At 42.6% G+C, this 19000-nt stretch overlaps 1 protein-coding gene across 1 annotated transcript in view; it reads right to left on the reverse strand.

Moving 5' to 3' along the window:
• The window catches only part of SLC26A3 (solute carrier family 26 member 3), a 47619-nt gene that overhangs the window by 18942 nt on the left and 9677 nt on the right, over positions 1-19000 (reverse strand). The window contains exons 2-8 of the mRNA XM_040472939.1: positions 10590-10804; positions 9784-9923; positions 7963-8073; positions 7535-7707; positions 6065-6229; positions 3609-3761; positions 3116-3198 (exon numbers count right to left, since the gene is read on the reverse strand). Coding sequence (XP_040328873.1) covers positions 3116-3198; positions 3609-3761; positions 6065-6229; positions 7535-7707; positions 7963-8073; positions 9784-9923; positions 10590-10720 — 956 coding nt within the window. The 5' untranslated portion in view covers positions 10721-10804. The remainder of the gene's footprint in view (positions 1-3115; positions 3199-3608; positions 3762-6064; positions 6230-7534; positions 7708-7962; positions 8074-9783; positions 9924-10589; positions 10805-19000) is intronic.

The raw sequence follows: 19000 nt of genomic DNA on the forward strand, positions 1-19000 counted from the left end.
AGAGAGAGAGAGAGAGAGAGAGAGAGAGAGAGAGAGAGAGACATAATCCGAAGTAGGCTCCAGGCTCTGACCTGGCAGCACAGAGACCGACGCGGGGCTCGAACTCAAGAGCCATGAGATCATGGCCACGAGATGAGCCGAAGTTGGATGCTCAACCGACTGAACCACCCAGGTGCCCCAGCTTTAATCTTGAAGAAGTACCATGACCACAAATTCTGCAGCTACCATGAATCAGAAAGTTAGCTTGGAATATTGTTTTCTACAAAACAAACCCCAAATCCATGATACAATGAAGATTTGCGTTTTATACCAAAATAACCAGAGGCCTGCTATTATTCTTGTGTCCTGGCCTCTAAATACCTTAGACAGAGTGGTGTGGTGGAGATTTACAGTCTGAAAACTTGGATTCAGTTCCTGGCTCTGCTACGTACCCTTGCCTGAGCCAGTTTCCTCGTTTGTAAAGGGAAGATAATAATGGTTGTTTTATTTACTTCATAATTTTGGGGCAGGGGGGTCAGATAAAATAATGAATACTGTTAGAACTATTAGAATACTAATAGAACATGAATACTATTTACACACTGTAAGGTACGAAGTGCCTGTTAGCTATTATTATAAGATCCCTCTGGAATCAGAATATGTCCTCTGTGTCTCCTTTACGGCTTCGATGATCACTTTCTTTCAGTCAGTGAGTGTGACCTCACAAAATCATTTCTGGGGTGTCATACTTATTAACAGCAGCTGAGCAATAATTAATAATCATTGTTTTCCAGGTGTATTCTTTCTGCAGTCATCAGAAATTTAAAATGCCCACTCGGGGTCCTGGATGGCTTAGTCAGTCGAGCTTTTTTTTTTTTTTTTAATTTTTTAATGTTTTTATTTATTTTTATTTTTGAGGCAGAGAGAGACCGAGCATGAGCGGGGGGGGGGGGGGGGGGCAGAGAGAGAGGGAGACACAGAATCTCAAGCAGGCTCCAGGCTCTGAGCTGTCAGCACAGAGCCCGATGCGGGGCTTGAACTCACGGAGTGTGAGATCATGACCTGAGCTGAAGTTGGAGGCTTAACCGACTGAGCCACCCAGGTGCCCCCAGTCGAGCTTTTGACCCTTGATCCCAGGGTTATGGGGTCAAGCCCTGAGTTGGACTCTGCACTGAGCATGGAGTCTGCTTAAGATTCTCTCTCTCTCTATCGCTCACCCTGCCCCCTCCTCTGCTCACGCATGCGCTCTTTCTCTTAAAAAAAAAATTAAAAAAATTAAATGCCCACTCAATTATCACCCAGAAAAAAATGGAGTGTAAAGAGCCCAGCACCTAATTTAAGTGCTAAATTAGCAACAGTTAGTAGTCACGCAGTGTGAGCGCTTACTCTAGGCCAGGCACTTAGGCATGTCACATGTATTAACACACTTCATCCTTACAAGAAGCCAATGTGAGAGCTACTATTTGTAGCCCTATGTTTTCAGCCAAGGACACTGAGGCGTAGAGTTTAGTTATTTGCCCAAGATCAAAAAATAACTCAAGTAAATCCGAGGCACTCTGCCTCGAGAACAGCCGAGCTTGCCTACCAGGCTACACTGTCTCCCTAAATGCGAGTTATTCCTGCCCCCACCCCACAAACACTGTGGAGAGAGGTCCACCGACATTCAAGGTTTATTCACTAAGAAAAGTCTCTAAGACTGTAACTAAGTGTTCTTTTTTTTTTTAACATTTGTTTATTTTTGAGACAGAGAGAGACAGAGCATGAATGGGGGAGGGGCAGAGAGAGAGGGAGACACAGAATCGGAAGCAGGCTCCAGGCTCTGAGCCATCAGCCCAGAGCCCGACGCGGGGCTCGAACTCACGGACTGCGAGATCGTGACCTGAGCTGAAGTCGGATGCCCAACCACTGAGCCACCCAGGCGCCCCTGTAACTAAGTGTTCTTAAGTTTATCTTTTATTTCCCAAATCCTTATGAAAAGATCCTCTTTAATTTGTCTATTTTAATTTAATTTTAATTTTATTCTATTCTATTTTAATTTTAATCTATCATCTATCTACCTACCTACTTATCATCTATTATCTATCATCTATCTATCTGTCATCTAGCTAGCTAGCTGTCATCTGTCTATGTAATTCATGTCTTCTAAAACTTTTAAATAAAGTATAACCACTTGCAAGTTGCAGAGTGAAGAGAAACCCTAGAAATGGTCTTTCAGTTTCACACTAATTCCTGCTTTAAAATCTTTTAAATTAAAAGTGGTGTTTGAAATTCATTAAGTGTAACAGATGACTCTCCGGTGATAAAAATATTTTTGCTTTAAAATACACATACTTGCTTTTTTTTTAAAAAATGGTTATTTTAAAGTCCACAAAGCATATGAATGCTGATTCCTGGAATTCTCAAAAACTCTTTAGGCATGGGGAGGGAGGGAAGTCTTTTTTTTTTTTTTTTTTTTAACAGGAACACAATTTGTCCTTGGAAAGCAAATCGAAAGACATTGAGGCTATGGTCAGAGGGCAGAGAGAAGAACGCCCAAAACTGGATCCCTCTTCTCAATCCGATAAATGCAATGCAATCAATACATTTTCAATGTCCTGGCATGAACTGGACCTCCCGTCCTGCTCTGCAGCGTTAACTGTTGCTCTGGCCTTGTTTTGAATTTGATCACGAGGAAGGACAGAGTGTGCCCTATCTGGATTGCTCAAGCAGTGTGCCACAGGTATTCCTTCTGTGTCTCTTTTGAACTGTTGGAACTTGGCCCCAGTAACCTCAAACAAAACACTACATATTGTTTATAGTAATTTATGGACAAGGAAATCTGGCTTCATTTGGTTCCTTTTTTGGGAGGAAAAGCAGGTTTGATTTTCCTATTTTTTTACTTTGTTCTACTTTTACCCGCGTGTGAATCTCTGCTCATCTGGCGTGTGCATTCTTCCACGAGGACAGACTTTCTGACATTAAGAACTGCAGAGCCCCTGCGGCTCCTTCCTAGAAGGAGAGTATCGTGCCTTCCTCATCCTCCCAAGAGGTAGGGAGGGTTCTGAGCTGGATTAGTGCATTTCAGCTTGCGGCCCTCCGTAGCTACTGCCCACTCTCTAATCAGTGCTTGGAGACTGATCATAAAAGACACACTTACCCTCTTTTCATCTCCCCAACCACAGCCACCTCAAACCTGTTTTTGAAGTCAAAGCCATAGGACACACCTGTTGCGATCACAGTCTGCAAAGTTGCAAATTGCCCAAGTTAGAAATATGAGATAATGACTAACAGTCTGATTAGATAAGAATGTCAAGCCCAGGCTTTGCTACTTTTTACAAAAGTCCTGAAGCAATTCTAATGTGTCACCAGAGTTAAGAACCACAGCTCTGATTCCCGTGGGTCTGTCACCCTCTCCGAGACCTTGCTCTCTGAGCCGGCCACGTCTTACATGGAGAGAACGAACCCAAAATCATAAAAGGAAGTCATTTAATTCTGCATGAAGAGAACGCCATACTAAAGATTACACCCAGAAAATGCAGAGATGGCATCTGTCCCACTAACACCTCCTGATCTGCAAATGGCAAAGGGCTTTCAACAGAACAACAGGAGACTAATGAATTCTGGAAGAAAGTCTGAAGATGATCAGTTACCATGATGAGTTCAATTGGGATGGGCACCGGAAGTTTGGCTTTGTAGCGCTGATTTATTTCTTTAACCACAAATACAATCAGCAGAATAATCAAGGATGTCACAAGGTCTGCAATGTTAGTCTTCTCTATTTGTGTGAATATGGAATTCAGTACCTAAAATCATAAAAGCGAAAGACAGCCAAGTGCTATACTTTTTCTTTCTTTTTAAAAATCTTTTTTATTCTTACTTTTTTGTGAACTTTTTAAAAATTTGAGTGCAGTGGACACACGATGTTAGTTTCAGGTGTACAATACAGTGATTCGGCCTCTCCAGACGTTTTGCTGTGCACATCACAGGCATAGCTCCCATCTGTCACCATGCAACTCTATTACAAGATCACTGACTGCATTCCCTATGCTGTGCCTTTATTTCCATGACGCATTCATTTTACAACTCAACTATATCTCCCTCTCCCCTTTACCAACTCCGCCCAAACCCCCAGCCCCACCCCTCTGGCAACCATCAATTTCTTTTCTGTCTTTATAGGTCTGATCCTGCTTTTTGTTTGTTCATTGGTTTTGCTTCCCCCCGGCCAAGTGTTATATTAATGTACAATGTAGATGCAACATTTGGTTATTTCCAAACAGATTTACAAGAAACATTGAGGCAAAAAGGCAGACATAGATGGCATAGCAATCCTCTGTTCTGCTCATGTTAACCATGAATCAGTAATTGTAGCTACTACCATGGAGGTAGGAGAAAGGTAGGTTAGCATAGTATTGGCACCACACTGGTTTAGGGATGCTTTTGGTATTTTTGCTGGGAAGCTTTTTGGCCGGTGTCCAAAATTTTCACATTTTTCACAACTGGTCTCTCCGCTCTTCGGTCTCGTTGGCCATTATTCCACAATCATCATCATTGCTCTATCCAGGGAATAAACTCTGGTCCCCAAAAGTTTTCTTAGCATGTGTCTCCTTAATTCCCGGCCTTTTTTTTTTTTTTTTAAAGGTCAAAGCCCTTCACATTTCTTGGTTTACTATCTGTCTCACTTTTGGGAATTCGTTTCCGAGCTAATTGTGCATTGTGCATAATCTTAATTTTTTTTTTAGTTTTATTTATTTATTTTGAGAGGGAGAGAGAGTTTGTGTGTGTGCACATGAGCAGGGGAGGGACAGAGAGAGAGAGGGAGAGACAGAGAATTCCAAGCAGGCTTCTCATTGTCAGCCTGCCTTGGGGCTTGAACTCACGAACCGTGAGGTCATGATCTGAGCCAAAATGAAGAGCCACTTAACCAACTGAGCCACCCAAGAGCCCCTGCATAATCTTAATTTTTGAGGCCACTTGGATTCCATATCCATGGGATCCATATAGCTCAAGCAGGCCCAAAATAGATCTCAAATTGTTCCTCGAACATTCCACTTCTAGAATAGCTCTCAATGGGAGTGAGAGAGTGTTGGTTCCAATATGGAGCAAATTGTCTCAACTCCCAATAACTAATAAGCCCAACTAATAAGCCCAAAGTTAATCAAAGCAAGGACATAACAAAGATCGGAGTGGAAATAAATGAAATAGAACTAAAAGGACAATAGAAAAGATCGATGTAACCAAAAGCTGATTTTTTGGAAAAGATAAATAAAACAGGCAAGCATTTAGCTAGACTTGGCAAGACAAAAAGAGAGAACTTAAATGAAATCAGAAGGGCTAAGAGGCACCTGAGTGGCACAGTCAGTTAAGTGTCCAACTCTTGATTTCCGCTCAGGTCATGATCTATGGTTGTGAGATAGAGCCCTATGTGGGGTTCCACCTTGAGCTGGGAGCCTGCTTAAGATTCTCTCTCTCTCCCTATTTCTCTGCCCCTCCTCTGCTCTCTCTCTCTCTCTCTCTCTCTCTCTCCCTCTCAAAAAAATAAAATAAAATAAATTGGGCTTTAAATAATCAGAAGCACTAAGGACATGGTCATTCTACAGTACATCCTCAGGTAGAAGAAAGAGCGACTGCCCTATTTACACATTGGTTAATGTCCTTTTGCTTTATAAACAGGGATGCATCAAAGAGAAGAACCTCAATTTTAAAAGAACAAGAACTGCCTTTGAGAAACAGCGAAACGTTAATGTTCAATTAGCACATTTCTTTCAAAATAAAATTTGGAGGAAAGTTTTAAATCTTGGGGCAAAATAGGAAAGCCTTTAATAAGGCACTTCAAGTTTTTCTTTTAAATAATATTTAAGAGTCAAATCTCAGAGCACTGGTACTTAATTTCCTTTGTTCACGTTGACCGGATGGTAGACGTGGTTGATATTCAGTGTTCTCCCCTTTGCCACTAATTTTTTCCTAATGTGACTAAATATCACCACCCGTTGACTTCTTGGAAGTTGTAGGCAAGCCCCACGACGAAGGCATTACCGGAAAGTTCTCCCAGACACATGATAGTAAATTTCACAGACTTCGATACTTTTTAGGCCAAAGGACTACTCACTTTGAAAATTGAAAATGGATCAGTGTGTGCAGGAACATTCAGCTGAAGCATAAACTTGAGCTGAGAAACCAAAACGTGCACGGCAGCAGCTGTGGTGAAGCCACTGATTAGGGACTCCGATAGATAGATCACCACGAACCCAATCTGCAGAACACCCATGAGCAACTGGGAAGAGAAGGGCAAAGGCCTTTGTTAGTGTAGATTACCGACACAGCTCAACAAACTAAAGCACCAGCCGCTGAAATGATTCAAAATGTAAAGGTTCAGCCTGTATGCCTGTGTCTTGAAGCAGGTGTCCTTGTCTCCTGGAACACCTCGGGTTCAGGGTGCCTCCCTCCCCTTCCTTCCCGTATCCTACCCGCAAGGTCGATCATGACATAGTGTTCACATAGCGTGTGAGTCTAGTATACCCCAAGAAGTAGCAGGCTTATTCCACCCCGCTCCACCTTTTAAGATGCCGTACCTTTAGAAGACTCACCCAACATACCTTCCATAGCAAAAGCTTATCTAGAATCAGCCCTCATAAATTTTCCCATGTAATTTTAAGTGACTTTCTAGCTGCTATGGCATTCATGGGTGATCATCCATTCATGTTCCTTCCAACAAGTTACTTTCATAGGAAGGACACAACTGTGTATTAAACCTCAGAAGTGCTCGCTTTTAACCAGGGGCCACAGTTGTTAATTCCCCCAAAGCATCAGTATTTTGCAGTAACGCGAATGGACAGATTCTCCTTCCTTTGGATATCTGGATGGCCTTTCCATTCGCGTCTTGGAACGCAGCTGGATCAGTGGGCACGCGAAGGCACTAGATGCAGAAACGTTATTTAAAAGAACCGGCCGTGTTGTCTGTCAGTTGGACACACTGCTGATGTCCTTGTTTAAATTGACTTTTTTTTTTCTTTAAAGAATGGCCTTAGCCAATAATATCACTAATCATAAACGTAGGCAACATCTTGAGGAATCCATGACATTTTCACTATTCCCTAGCAATGGTGTCAGGGGCATGAATGAGGCTTTAGCCTCTCCATAATCCTCTATAGCTTTCCCGAAAGTCTGGTGTGGACAGTTCAAAGTGCTAAACCCCAACCCTTCCAGCTAGATTACAGTCCCTGAGGAATTAGAACGAGAAAAGTTCCAAAGACGCCAGTGTCACTGTTACTTGCATATAGTTATGTTTAGTGACTATATTAATTTCAGGTATTTTACTGCATTAAGCATTTCTCTCCTCGCCACTGGTGCCTCCCTGTTCCCACCTTTCCTTCTCTCTAGACCCACGTTCACTCATCTTTGCAAGGTGGATCTTCTCTTCTGCTTCTGGTTGGGGGGAGGGACCCTTCTTATTTCCCGAAAGAGGGATACAGTCCAAAGGGAAGAGTGGAGGGGTGGCAGGAAGGAGAAAGAACGGAAAGATGTGCACCAGGGAGGGCAAGCAGAATGGGGAGGGCAGATCACACGAGAAAGTGCTCACCTGAATGATTCCAGAAAGGATTGTAACCGTGGCAGCCACCATCACCTTATACTCATCTGCTGATGAATCATTACTCATCGAGCTATTAGAGAGTTCCAGAGCAGCTGTACTCTCCGACGGGGTTAATCTCACAACTACTGCTCCCACCATCATACTCAGAACTGGAAACGGACCTAATTAGCAGAGGATGCATTGTAGTCAATATACGCCTCCCTAAGGCACAATTATCTTTCAACCATAATGTAGCGGATAAAAAGACCGCTCCCTGTAGCTCTGGCCTCCTTCCCCAGCCCCCAGTCCCAATTCTTACAAGAAACCATGACTGCCTTCCTGGGTTATGCACAATTTGAAATTAATCCAGTGCGTGGCTAATGGAGTCAACAAAGAAAAAGCAGTGTGAGCATTAATTAGCCGAAGAATTCACTTACCCACAGATATGTGTTTAGAAGTGCCCAAGAAAAAGTAGATTATAACTGGGAAAAAGGCTGCATACAGTCCGTAGCTTGGGGGGATGGTGACCAGCAGAGCAAATGCTAAACCTGTAAATACACAAGCATCAGGGTCTTTACTTCATGCAAGGGGAATCATAGAAGTCTTCATTAAGTCCTTCAAGTGTTTCAGACTGAACCTTAAAAATAAGTTACTTGATTAGCTCAAAGTGATTGAAGATGTAAATGTAGGAGCTCAAACTATAATACTCTTAGAAGAAAATATAGGCATAAGTCTTCTTAACCTTGGATGAGGCAATGGTTTTCTCATAAATGACACCTACAGCGTGAGCAACAAATTGAAAACAGATAAAATTGAGCTCTGTCAAAATTAAATGTGTGCTTCAAAGGATACCATCAAGAAAGTGAAATGACAATCCACAGAATGGGAGAAATTATTTGCAAACCATATCTTGGATAAGACTGTAGTATCCAGAATATATCAACAGCTCTTGCAACTCAACAATACAAAAAATAACCTAATTTTAAAATGTGCAGAAGATTCATTTCCCCACGGGTATACAAATTGCCAGTAAGCCCGTGTAAAGATGTTCGACATCATTAGCCGTCAGGGAAATCAAAATCAAAAGTAAATGCGATACCACTTCAGACTCACTCGGATAGCTAAAACAAGAAAGGCAGATACTAGCTAGTGTCCACAAGGCTGTGGAGAAATTTGAACCCTTGTATGTGGCTAGTGGGTTACCATGTGGCAGTAATTACTCTCCTAGGGATATACCGAAAAGAATTGAAACATAGGTTCACACAAAAACTGGCACACAACTGTTCATAACAACATTATGCATAATAGCCAAAAAATGAAAACAACCCAAATGTCCATCAACTGATGAATGGATAAACAAATGTGGTATACCCATACCGTAGGATGACAGTCATCATGGAAAGAGGGGAATTACCCTCACATGCTACCACGTGGATGAACCTTGAAAACATTGTGTTAAGTGGAAGAAGCCAGATACAAAAAATTCTGTGATTCTGTTTATATGAAATGCCCAGAATCGGCAAATCAATAGAGACAGAAAGTTGTTACCAGGGAGATGGATGGATGGATGGATGGATGGATGGAAAGTGACTACTAATGGACAAAAAGGTTTGGGGATGGTGCTGGTGATAAAAACGTCCTGGAATTGCATAATGATGATGGTTGCACAACCTTGTGAATATACACAAAGAACACTGAATTTTATACATTAAAAGGATGACTTTTATGATATATGAACTACGTGTCAATGTTACTTTATTTTTTGTAAATGTTTTTATTCACCGTTGAGAGAGAGAGAGAGTGAGGGAGAGAGAGAGAGACAGAGCGTGAGCAGGGGAGGGGCAGAGAGAGAGGGAGACACAGAATCCAAAGCAGGCTCCAGGCTCCGAGCGGTCAGCAACACAGCCCAATGTGGGGCTTGAACTCACGAACCGTGAGGTCATGACGTGAGCCAAGTTGGACACTTAAGCGACTGAGCCACCCAGGCACCCCAATTACATCTCAATTTTATTTTTTAATCTTTTTTTATTTTTATTTTTTACATTTTATTTATTTTTGAGAGACAGAGCACGAGCAGGGGAGGGGCAGAGAGAGAGGGAGACATAGAATCCAAAGCAGGCTCTGGGCTCTGGGCTGTCAGCACAGAGCCTGATGCAGGGCTCGAACTCACAAACCGTGATATCATGACCTGAGCCGAAGTCAGACACTTAACCAATTGAGCCACCCAGGCGCCCCACATCTCAATTTAAAAAAGTTACCTTGCAGTACAGCTACCAGCCCTGTGCTGATTCCGGAAACAATGTCACTGAGTAGCCATTCCTTTATCCGGTAGGCTGGTAACCAAGATGCTATGGGGAACAAAGACAGGGCGATTCTCTTGGCCTTTTGTGTGGAACAGCTGAAAACATTGAAAACCATACTCAGTTAATTATTATCAAATTTTAACATTGGGACCTAATTGTAGAGGAAAATTGATAAAATCCATATTCAAGAATGAACGACCACGTTCACTACCTTTCCCCCTGACATTTGCCTGCTTATCCATATGGACTCCCTCCTGGTCACTACCAAAGGATTTTCTTCCTTTCTTTCCTTCTTTCCTTTTCTTTCTTTCTTTCTTTCTTTCTTTCTTTCTTTCTTTCTTTCTTTTCCTTCCTTCCTTCCTTCCTTCCTTCCTTCCTTCCTTCCTTCCTTCCTTCTTCCCTTCCTCCCTCCCTCTCTCTCTCTCTTTCTTTCTTTCTCTCTTTCTTTCAAAACATGCTGATTCTCTTTGGCCATAATAGAGCTTATGTATCATCCTCAGCTTGGATTTTACAACGTTTCAGTGGAGAATTTTCCTCCGCCCTCATTTATTAGTCCTCTGATAGGGAAGTTGGGGTTGAGAGCTGAGACGATGTTCATTTTAGAGATTCCCTTTCCAGCTCTGACAGGGAGTAGGAGGTTTGGACACCAAAGATAAAAAGACTCTGGAGGCTATGGGCTAAAGCCAGAAAGGAGAGCTTGAGAAGTTAGGGAGAAGGTGTCTCACTTATTCCTCATACCAGTACCTTAAAAAGTATCTTACCTACAACACACTTTGAGATGATCCAGAAAGGTCTTGTGATGCCTCTGCTTCTTCTTATGTTCTTCCCCAAAAGCATTCGCAGAATACACTGGCCTGGCTACAATGTACTGATTCCCAATGGGTTCGATCATTTTGCTTGCTCTGACGACTGTGGTAAGTGGGAGACCTTTGGAACTGTGTGGCAAACTGTTCTTGCCTTCAGCAGGTTCAAATGCCTGAAACCAAACAGGGCTTGCTTCTTAAATAACTCGGAGATAATGTGATGCAATTTACAGATGAGTGATCTCCGAACTGAATGTTACCACCTTTTGAGATCAAAAGAGACAGGATTAAGGGACCTAGATTGTGTTTTGTGGCAGTGATATCACTTTTTACTCCAGTGAGCTGGACGCAGCTCCTTTGGGTAAGTAAACAAGGGCTTTTATTATTTATTTTTAAAAGATCACCAAAAAGCAATAAAAATGGACTCAGTTTACTAATCAGTGAGTGCATTTTTTTTTTTTTATTTGTAAGGTGTGATCTTATCAAGAAAAGGAATTTAATTTTTTTTTTCCTTAGGAACGTTTCCAAGGTTGTGGCATTAGAGTCCTGGGACAGCTGAGATTTAAAGCCTATTCATTGCCCCTTACCTTCCTGTCAAGGCTATTCCATTTTATACATCTGAATTTTTGTAATACCTATGAAATGCTTGAACTTTGGGAAATTCAAGGATATTGCCCATTTATTTTTCTATTGTTTCTAGGAGAGTTTTTCCGACATGTAGCTGAGGAAACTATTGCACAAAGCAAGTATTACTTGCTTACTTCGTTGACCAGTGAGATCTTTTTAAGAGATTTTGGCCAACTTTGTCAACCTCTCTGAGCCTCATCTATATCATTGAGCTTATAATACTCAAGGTTCAGGGCGCCTGGGTGGCTCAGCCAGTTAAGCGTCTGACTTCAGCTCAGGTCACGATCTCACGGTTCGTGGGTTTGAGACCTGCGTTGGGCTCTGTGAGGACAGCCAGGAGCCTGCTTTGGATTTTGTGTCTCCCTCTCTCTCTCTGCCCCTCCCCAGCTTCCACTCTGTCTCTCTCTCTCAAAAATAAGTACATTAGAAGTTTTTTAAAAATAATACTCAAGTTTCAAGGTAATTTTGAAGATTATATGAGAACGTTTTTACAGCATCTGGAGCATCTGGCATGGCGCCTGGCACACTACAGACTTTCTCTAAGTGATCGTTCACTTCCTAGCTATTTGCATTTTCTGCCTAAGATGTTTGTATTTTTCGTTGTTGTTGTTCTTATCTCAATCAAATTTGCAAAATCTTTTTAATGCACCTGACCTATTTGGCCCTCACACTCCTTTAAGGCGCTTCTTGTTCTTAGTGTCCTCTTCCTACTAATGAGAAAATAATAGTACGCTCCTCACCACAAAAATCCAAGTACTCTTCCTCAGGTAAGAGAGCTAGCGGAGGGTCAAAAACACAGCTTCCGATTTCAGATTTCTTTGCTGTGTCTTCTACAGCACGTGCGGCTTCTCTATTGTCCAACGTGCAGGTGAGTGAGGACCTTTCCAACTACCATTAGCATTTTCCCCTGGATCCTTGTTTCTGTGTCGCTACCCACAATCCCCAGAATTTTGTTCCCTGACCTCAGTCACAGTTATCAATTGAATCATTTCAAACTAGATCGTACCTTGTGGCATGGAGCTCTCTCACTGCTCAAGGGATTTCTGGCGTGTTTGCGGAGCTCAAGTGACAACCGGGAATCAGACGGGGCCGCAACTTCCGTTCCACCTGTCTTGTCTTTGACCACCCATTTCTCTCCCCCATCCTATTCCCCAGTGTCCTCTAAAGTCCTCTCTACTGATCTTCTCTGACCACTGTGGAGAGCTTCTGCCTCACCTTCTGGCTTGACCTCCAGAATTTGGGGTGTTCTTGAGCTTTGTTGTGACTGCCAGACCTCCTCTGTTCTTCTTTCTGAGACTTCTCCCCTCCAAACGAGCTGCTTGTTTTCCTGGCCTCTTCTCTATCCGCCCCCCCTCCCCCCCCCCCCCCCCCCCCCCAGGCCCCAAGTGTCAAATCTCACCAATTACACGCTACTCCTCATTGTCAGAAGAATGTTCAAGAAGTGGGATTGGCTCACTTATTGCTATGCATGGCACGGATTTTTGTCCTTCTCTGCCAATTACCGACAATACAGCTGGGGCGTTAACACTTCACAGCTAATCCCCGTCAATGACTCTTGACACCTTAGATCTCTTGCAAACGCTGTCTGGAGTGTCTTTCAAGGACAGCTTTCATCCTGTGAGGTGTCCCACCTAGCCACCCTTAGGATGGAGAAGACGCGAGCACCGTGCCCTTATTTCATATGTCAGATGCTGCCGTGGACAGAAAAAAGAGATTCCACTATTTTGTCACTTTACTCCTATTTTCACCAAGTTGTCCAGAAAAAGTCATCAACTCTTTCTTAAGAAAGTACTTCTTTTTCTTCCTTTTGCTTCTGTATGTTTTTTCTCTGCTGAGACACGGTTTGATTTTTTTTTTTTTTTTCCAGTCACATCGATGGTGGAAATAACTTCGTTTCTCTTTGCTTCCTTGCCGGAGGATGACCATGGCTGGTTCTTGAGTGGGTTCCATCATACCTCCAGCTGGATCAAGGGCCTGGACACCGCCATCCTGCCCCACAGCACAGGGGCAGGATGAGAAAGTTCCTCCTCACCCCAAGCACCTACTACAAGGCGAAGCGCTCAAGGGTAGGCATCAGGGCAGCTAAAGAAATCTTTCCAGAATTTAGAGAAAGAGACCTTGAGGGTCACATTCCAGTCTTGTGGTTTGTTCTTTTGCTGCCCCCCTGCTTCCAAAGCTGCTGCCTCCTGGTCCACACGTAGCACACAATGTGTGAGCCACTGAATCAACCGCTGTGATGGCAGTTCTGCCCGGAGAAGGTCCAGATAGTCATAAATTACTGTCATTCTCCGTTTCATCGTTTCTGGGATTCTTTAGTATGACCTACATTAGTTAGGAATTTGAAAACAATTTTCTTAACTTTTTTTTTTTTTGTTTGTTTGTTTTACCTGAACAAATTACCTTGCCTCGGAAATTCTTGGAAAAAAATTTTTCTTGCTTCCTAGAATTACAATTCCGGTCTCGTCTCCAGGATTACACCCATATTAATATACGCCTTTTCATGTTCTGATTTATCATCATGCCTCACATTTCTCTCTGGGTTTCCTAGGGTGTCAGTGGCTTTTAGGGGATTGAAATTTTTTCTTAGGCATCTTTCCTCCTAATAATTTTAGAACTCAAAGCCTTGTTTGTACACATTTCCACTTTTATTTCCTTTCCGATGATGTGTTATTTAAAATTTTTTGGCCTTTGTGACATATATGTCATATACGTAGACTCACATATATGCATATGTATAGACCTATGTGGTTCTGAGGCTCAGTCATACACACTCGTCTTTCTCAGCTTTTTTTTTTTTTTTTTTTTCTGAGCAGGAATTTAATCCTGGATTTGATTTCTGAGGTTTAGTTTTTTTAATTGAACTATTCTGGTTTATGAATAACTTTTTGATATATCTAGTGATTAAGGATGATCATGTGCATTACCCCCCCAACCCCACCCTGCACCCAGTTCCGCCCATCTCCACCCTGCAGCCAGGCACTGAGTGTCACCGCCTGCCTTCCAGTTACCGAGAACCTCCGCGCTGCCTGCCCCCTCCGCTGAGAGATGTCTAATGGCCTTGACTTTTCCACTCCTCAGCATTTATCTATCCAAGTGTTCTAGTCTCTCCGAGCGCTGCCCTTTCTGCTAGGAAACAGCTGATTTGAACCCAGATGCTCCTAAAACAGTGCTAGTATTTCTCTTTAATTGGTGGTGATTTGTTTTTTTAAATTTTTTTTAACATTTATTTATTTTTGAGACAGAGAGAGACAGAGCATGAACGGGGGAGGGGCAGAGAGAGAGGGAGACACAGAATCTGAAACAGACTCCAGGCTCTGAGCTGTCCGCACAGAGCCCGATGCGGGGCTTGAACTCACGGACCGTGAGATCATGACCTGAGCCAAAGTCGGATGCTCAACCGACTGTGCCCCTTGGACAATGGGAAATACAGTGGTGTCTTGAGAGCTATACTTATGGGAGGAGGGAGATATAGAAGAACAGGCAGAATAATTGATTCAGTGAGCAATTTAGGAGGAGCTGCAATCTACAGCTGAAGACGAACCAGAAATCAAGGGTACCTAAAGCCCCCCATTCTGGCTGGTGTCAAACCAGATGGAAGCAGGGAGAGGGTGGCACTGGAACTGGAGAAGGCCAGATGGTGATTAGGAGTAACTGGGCTGGGGGTGGTGGGTGGGAGGGCGGATCCGTGCTGAGAGGAGAGGTCAGAAGGGGTCGTGGGCTGGGGCAGGCAATAATTTCTGGTTAAATGCTGTGACTCCTGTGCGTTTCAGGGTAATTAATTAAGCTATATTATAAATCTGAATCTAGATTTGAAACACGGCAGGGTAATTAATTAAGCTATATTATAAATCTGAATCTAGAACTATTTCATTAGGAGAAACAGATGGGTCCATTATCACTTAGAACGTGAAAAACACTCCTGTTTTCCCCTATGTCTTAGTGATGATCTTTCGAAAGCTATCAGCATCTCACAGACACTTCCAGATTGTTTTTGAGGCCAGAGTTTTTCCCTGCAGAGAGGAGATAAAGTGACATAGAAAGCAATTAGGGGTGATGGATCACGGTGAGGGTACCAAGGATGTGGAGCAGTTTCCCCAGAGAGTCCCAAGCAAGGCAAGATGTCCAAAAGAAAAGATTTTGGAATTTTTGTTTTTTGTTTTTTGCCAAAATAATACGGATAATTCATACACCTCTTGCTCACTCATAGTGAGTCTTGCATTGCTGACCCAAGAAATTTGTTTCTGTGACTTACTTAATTTATAGTGGTCTTTCGGTTTTTATATTTTTATTTTTTAAAGTTTATTTGTTTAAGTAATCTCTACACCCAACACGGGGCTCAAACTCGTGACCCCAAGGTCAAGAGTCCCATGCTTTCCCAACTAAGCCAGCCAGCCACCCCTACAGTGGCCTTTTAACATCTTCTAGGAACATAACTTTAGCTTCATATTAGTTCAGGCACTAAACATTATTATTATTATTAACAATCATTTTTAGTCACAATTATTATTGGCCATCCTGCTGAAAATGAAGTCAAACCCAAGGCAGTTAGGAGGTGCAGTAGGAGACAGTGAGATTTGGCAGCTAAATACACCTGGCTTCGCCGCTGCTTAACCCTGTTGCTAGGGGCAAGCCCTCCAAGCTTCTGTTTACCTAGTGGTGGAAGAGGACGCCATTACCTACCCTGTAGGGCTGTCGTCAGGATTGCAAGCAGGGCTGTTGTCAACACACTTCTTAGCTTTAATTGCATCGTTAATGGCCTCACGACAGAGTTTATACTGACTGGGTAAACAAGTTGTAAATTGGGTTTAACAACAGTCTACCAGAACCTGTCTGAAAACGCTAGTGCTACCAACTTGTCTATGACTTCGTGTCTGCTTTGCATTTATCCAGAGTGACCAGTTGTCCATTCTCACCGGTTTTATGTTAACATCTTTGAAAGCACGCGCCGATCTAAGCTTCATAGCGTGGCGTGCAAGGCCCTTTACGTATTGGCTCTGGCCCGTCTCACTGGGTTCTCAACTTCTCCTCCTCCTCCCATATTTACCATACCTTCCGTGCCTCCATGCATGTTGTGGCTTTTATGTGTGTTCTTCTCTTCCAACCCCTCGTGAATTCCTACTCATCCTTTAAAAACAGTCAGCTGCCCCTGAACATTGATTTGTCCCTTCACTTCCCTCAGCGAGCATTTATCGGCCTATTGTTTGTCAGATACTCTGTCCCTAACGTAGTTGTGTAAGATAAGAAGATGTGGAAAGGCCTTCATGGAATCCCTGAGAAAGAGTTAATCATTTCCTTCTTGTACATACCTCGTATGTATTGCTCTACCATAGTGTACTACACGGTCATGATTTGTTTACAAGTTTCTCTCCCTAGTTAGCCTCATTTTCCCGGCCGCAGGGCCTAAATCTTACTCATTTTTTTTTTCCCTTTGCATACATTACAACATAGAGTAATTGCCCCAAAAGGTTTGTTTACATAAACTAGGCTGGGGACAAAAGATAAAGAAATGGTAAGTGACGGTAATGGTAAACCCCAAAGTTTATACGCATTTACAGGGGGAATGCCCAGAATGATTGGCACGGATAACAAGTTGTAAGAAGAAGGGCCACGAATGTGGGTTGGAATTGAGGAAGGTTTCATGAAGGAACTGTGGGTCCTGAGTTAAACCTGAAAGAACAGATAAGTTCGGGGGAGACGATGGGAAAGCAACAGGATGTGAGCAAATCATATTCAAAGGATAGCAACCCAAAAACTGAAAGAGAAGAACTTCTTGGTTGGCCGTACAACTAAGTCGTTAGAGAAATGTTAAAATATGCCATAGCAAGGAGTTTCAGACCCAGTAGGTGAGAGAAGAACGAAGAGGATCCCTGCACTTCCTACAAAGGCTTTAGTTTTTCCAAGCACTTTTACTTTTTGCCCTTGAATATTTATCCCAAGAAGTAGGCACAGAAGGTAGACATTGTTATTGCCAATTCACAGGTGGAGAGATTGAGATCTGAGGAGACACCTGACTTTCCCAAGTCTCACAGCTAGTAAGTGACAGAGCCAGGACAAGAAGCCAGGACTTGTGAGTGATTCTCTCAGAAACACACCCCCTGCTGCCATGTTGCCGTGGGGCGCCCAATTGCCCTAACTCCGAAGAGAGGCAAGGCCAGAGAACAGAGTTCCAGGTGGGGACCTTGAGCCTAGAGCCCCTCCCCCCATGTCTCTACTCTCAGTATCACATGCACAAAATACGGGCCATTCTCACTTTGTGAACCGTTTTGTGTCTTGGTTGAATACGAGCTATTTAGTAGATACTGATACATTGGTTAATTTATGTACATACTCATTTATTTATCCAGATGGAAGAGGCTAGGTATGTATTTACTCGCTGTAAAAGACTTGTTTCTGAAATCAAATAGTTGTCTCCTAAATTCTCAATAGGGGCCATCTTTTTTGTGGCTAACTTTCACTACATTGTTTCTCTGGATGACAATTTCACTTGGGAAAAGAGAATTATTTAGTCATGTGACTTAATACTTAGTCTCTCACTTGCATATTTAAAGCCTGTTGGGTTACCTTTTCTTGGCATTTTAAAGAAAGAAAGAAATTTTATCTCATTAGGGCTGGTAATCCATAGGATAAGTACCCATGCACAGTTCATTACTCAGGCATATGGCGTTCTACTACTTCCCAGTGACAATTTCCTTCTCTCTCTCTCTCTCTCTCCCTTTTTTTCTCTCTCTCTCCTACTTGCTTCATTCCCTTTTCTCCTCCCTCTGCTTCCCTTCTTGGACTTTCTGGGGGTGTCTAGCAGATAAATCCCTCACCTCTGGACCAAAGGGTCTTTCTCAACACCTTCTAACAGCTGATTCTATCTCCTACAAAAACCGTTCCTAAAAGCTGGCTTTCTTTCCCAAACTTCAGAATAGATGATTTACCTATAAAGTCAGATTTGGGTCTGGAGTTAAAAGAATTATGTGAATAATTAAGGCAAAAACCTCTACTATTGTTGAAAAGGCTATTTAAAGCTTAACAATGCAGACAACGATTTATTTGGTTAAATCAAAGTCTACTCAAATATTTACTTCACAACGCTAGAGCTCTGGGCATACATTTTAAACCTATTGTTAGTGGAATCATTCGTTCCTGCTCATGCAACCCTAACTTCTAAATAGGTTTTGACCAGAAGACATACCATATTCAAGAAATAGCAGACCAGTTGGAGTAAAATGATCGTAAGTTTGGTTCCTACCTGGGACACACTCAGTGAGTCACTTCAGCGACAGCAGAAAATTTCTGAGATAAGTTGTCAGGTTCTCAGAAGTGTCCATCCACTTAGGTCTATAGGCTCTGAATGCATCCATATGTATGGAGATGTCTATATGTAGGTTATGTAAGGCAGTGGGGAAATTACTGTTCTGTCAGCTTTAATAATTAACTTTCATTAACTTTTACAACAATGGAAAGACTCCAATGTGGTCTTGACCTTTGAGACTCCGATCAGCAGAAGGGATGGTGACAATAGTTTCCTCAAGTTCCTTGTGAGATTATACCACTCATTGCACTCTGTGTGCATGTGTGTGTGTGTGTGTGCATGAGAGAGTGAGAGAGAGAGAGTTTTATTGGTTTGCAGAAATTTACACAGAGAGGTGCACATGTAAGTTAAAAACAAATCTCTGCAAGTGTTACCTCCTTGGCATTTGACCTGTCAGTCTAGAAGGGAGATCGTAGTGACTTTCAAATTTCTAACCCCAGCC

The sequence above is a fragment of the Herpailurus yagouaroundi genome, unplaced genomic scaffold, assembly GCF_014898765.1.
Source record: "Herpailurus yagouaroundi ecotype Mexico unplaced genomic scaffold, PumYag 100, whole genome shotgun sequence".
Lineage (NCBI taxonomy): Eukaryota > Metazoa > Chordata > Mammalia > Carnivora > Felidae > Herpailurus > Herpailurus yagouaroundi.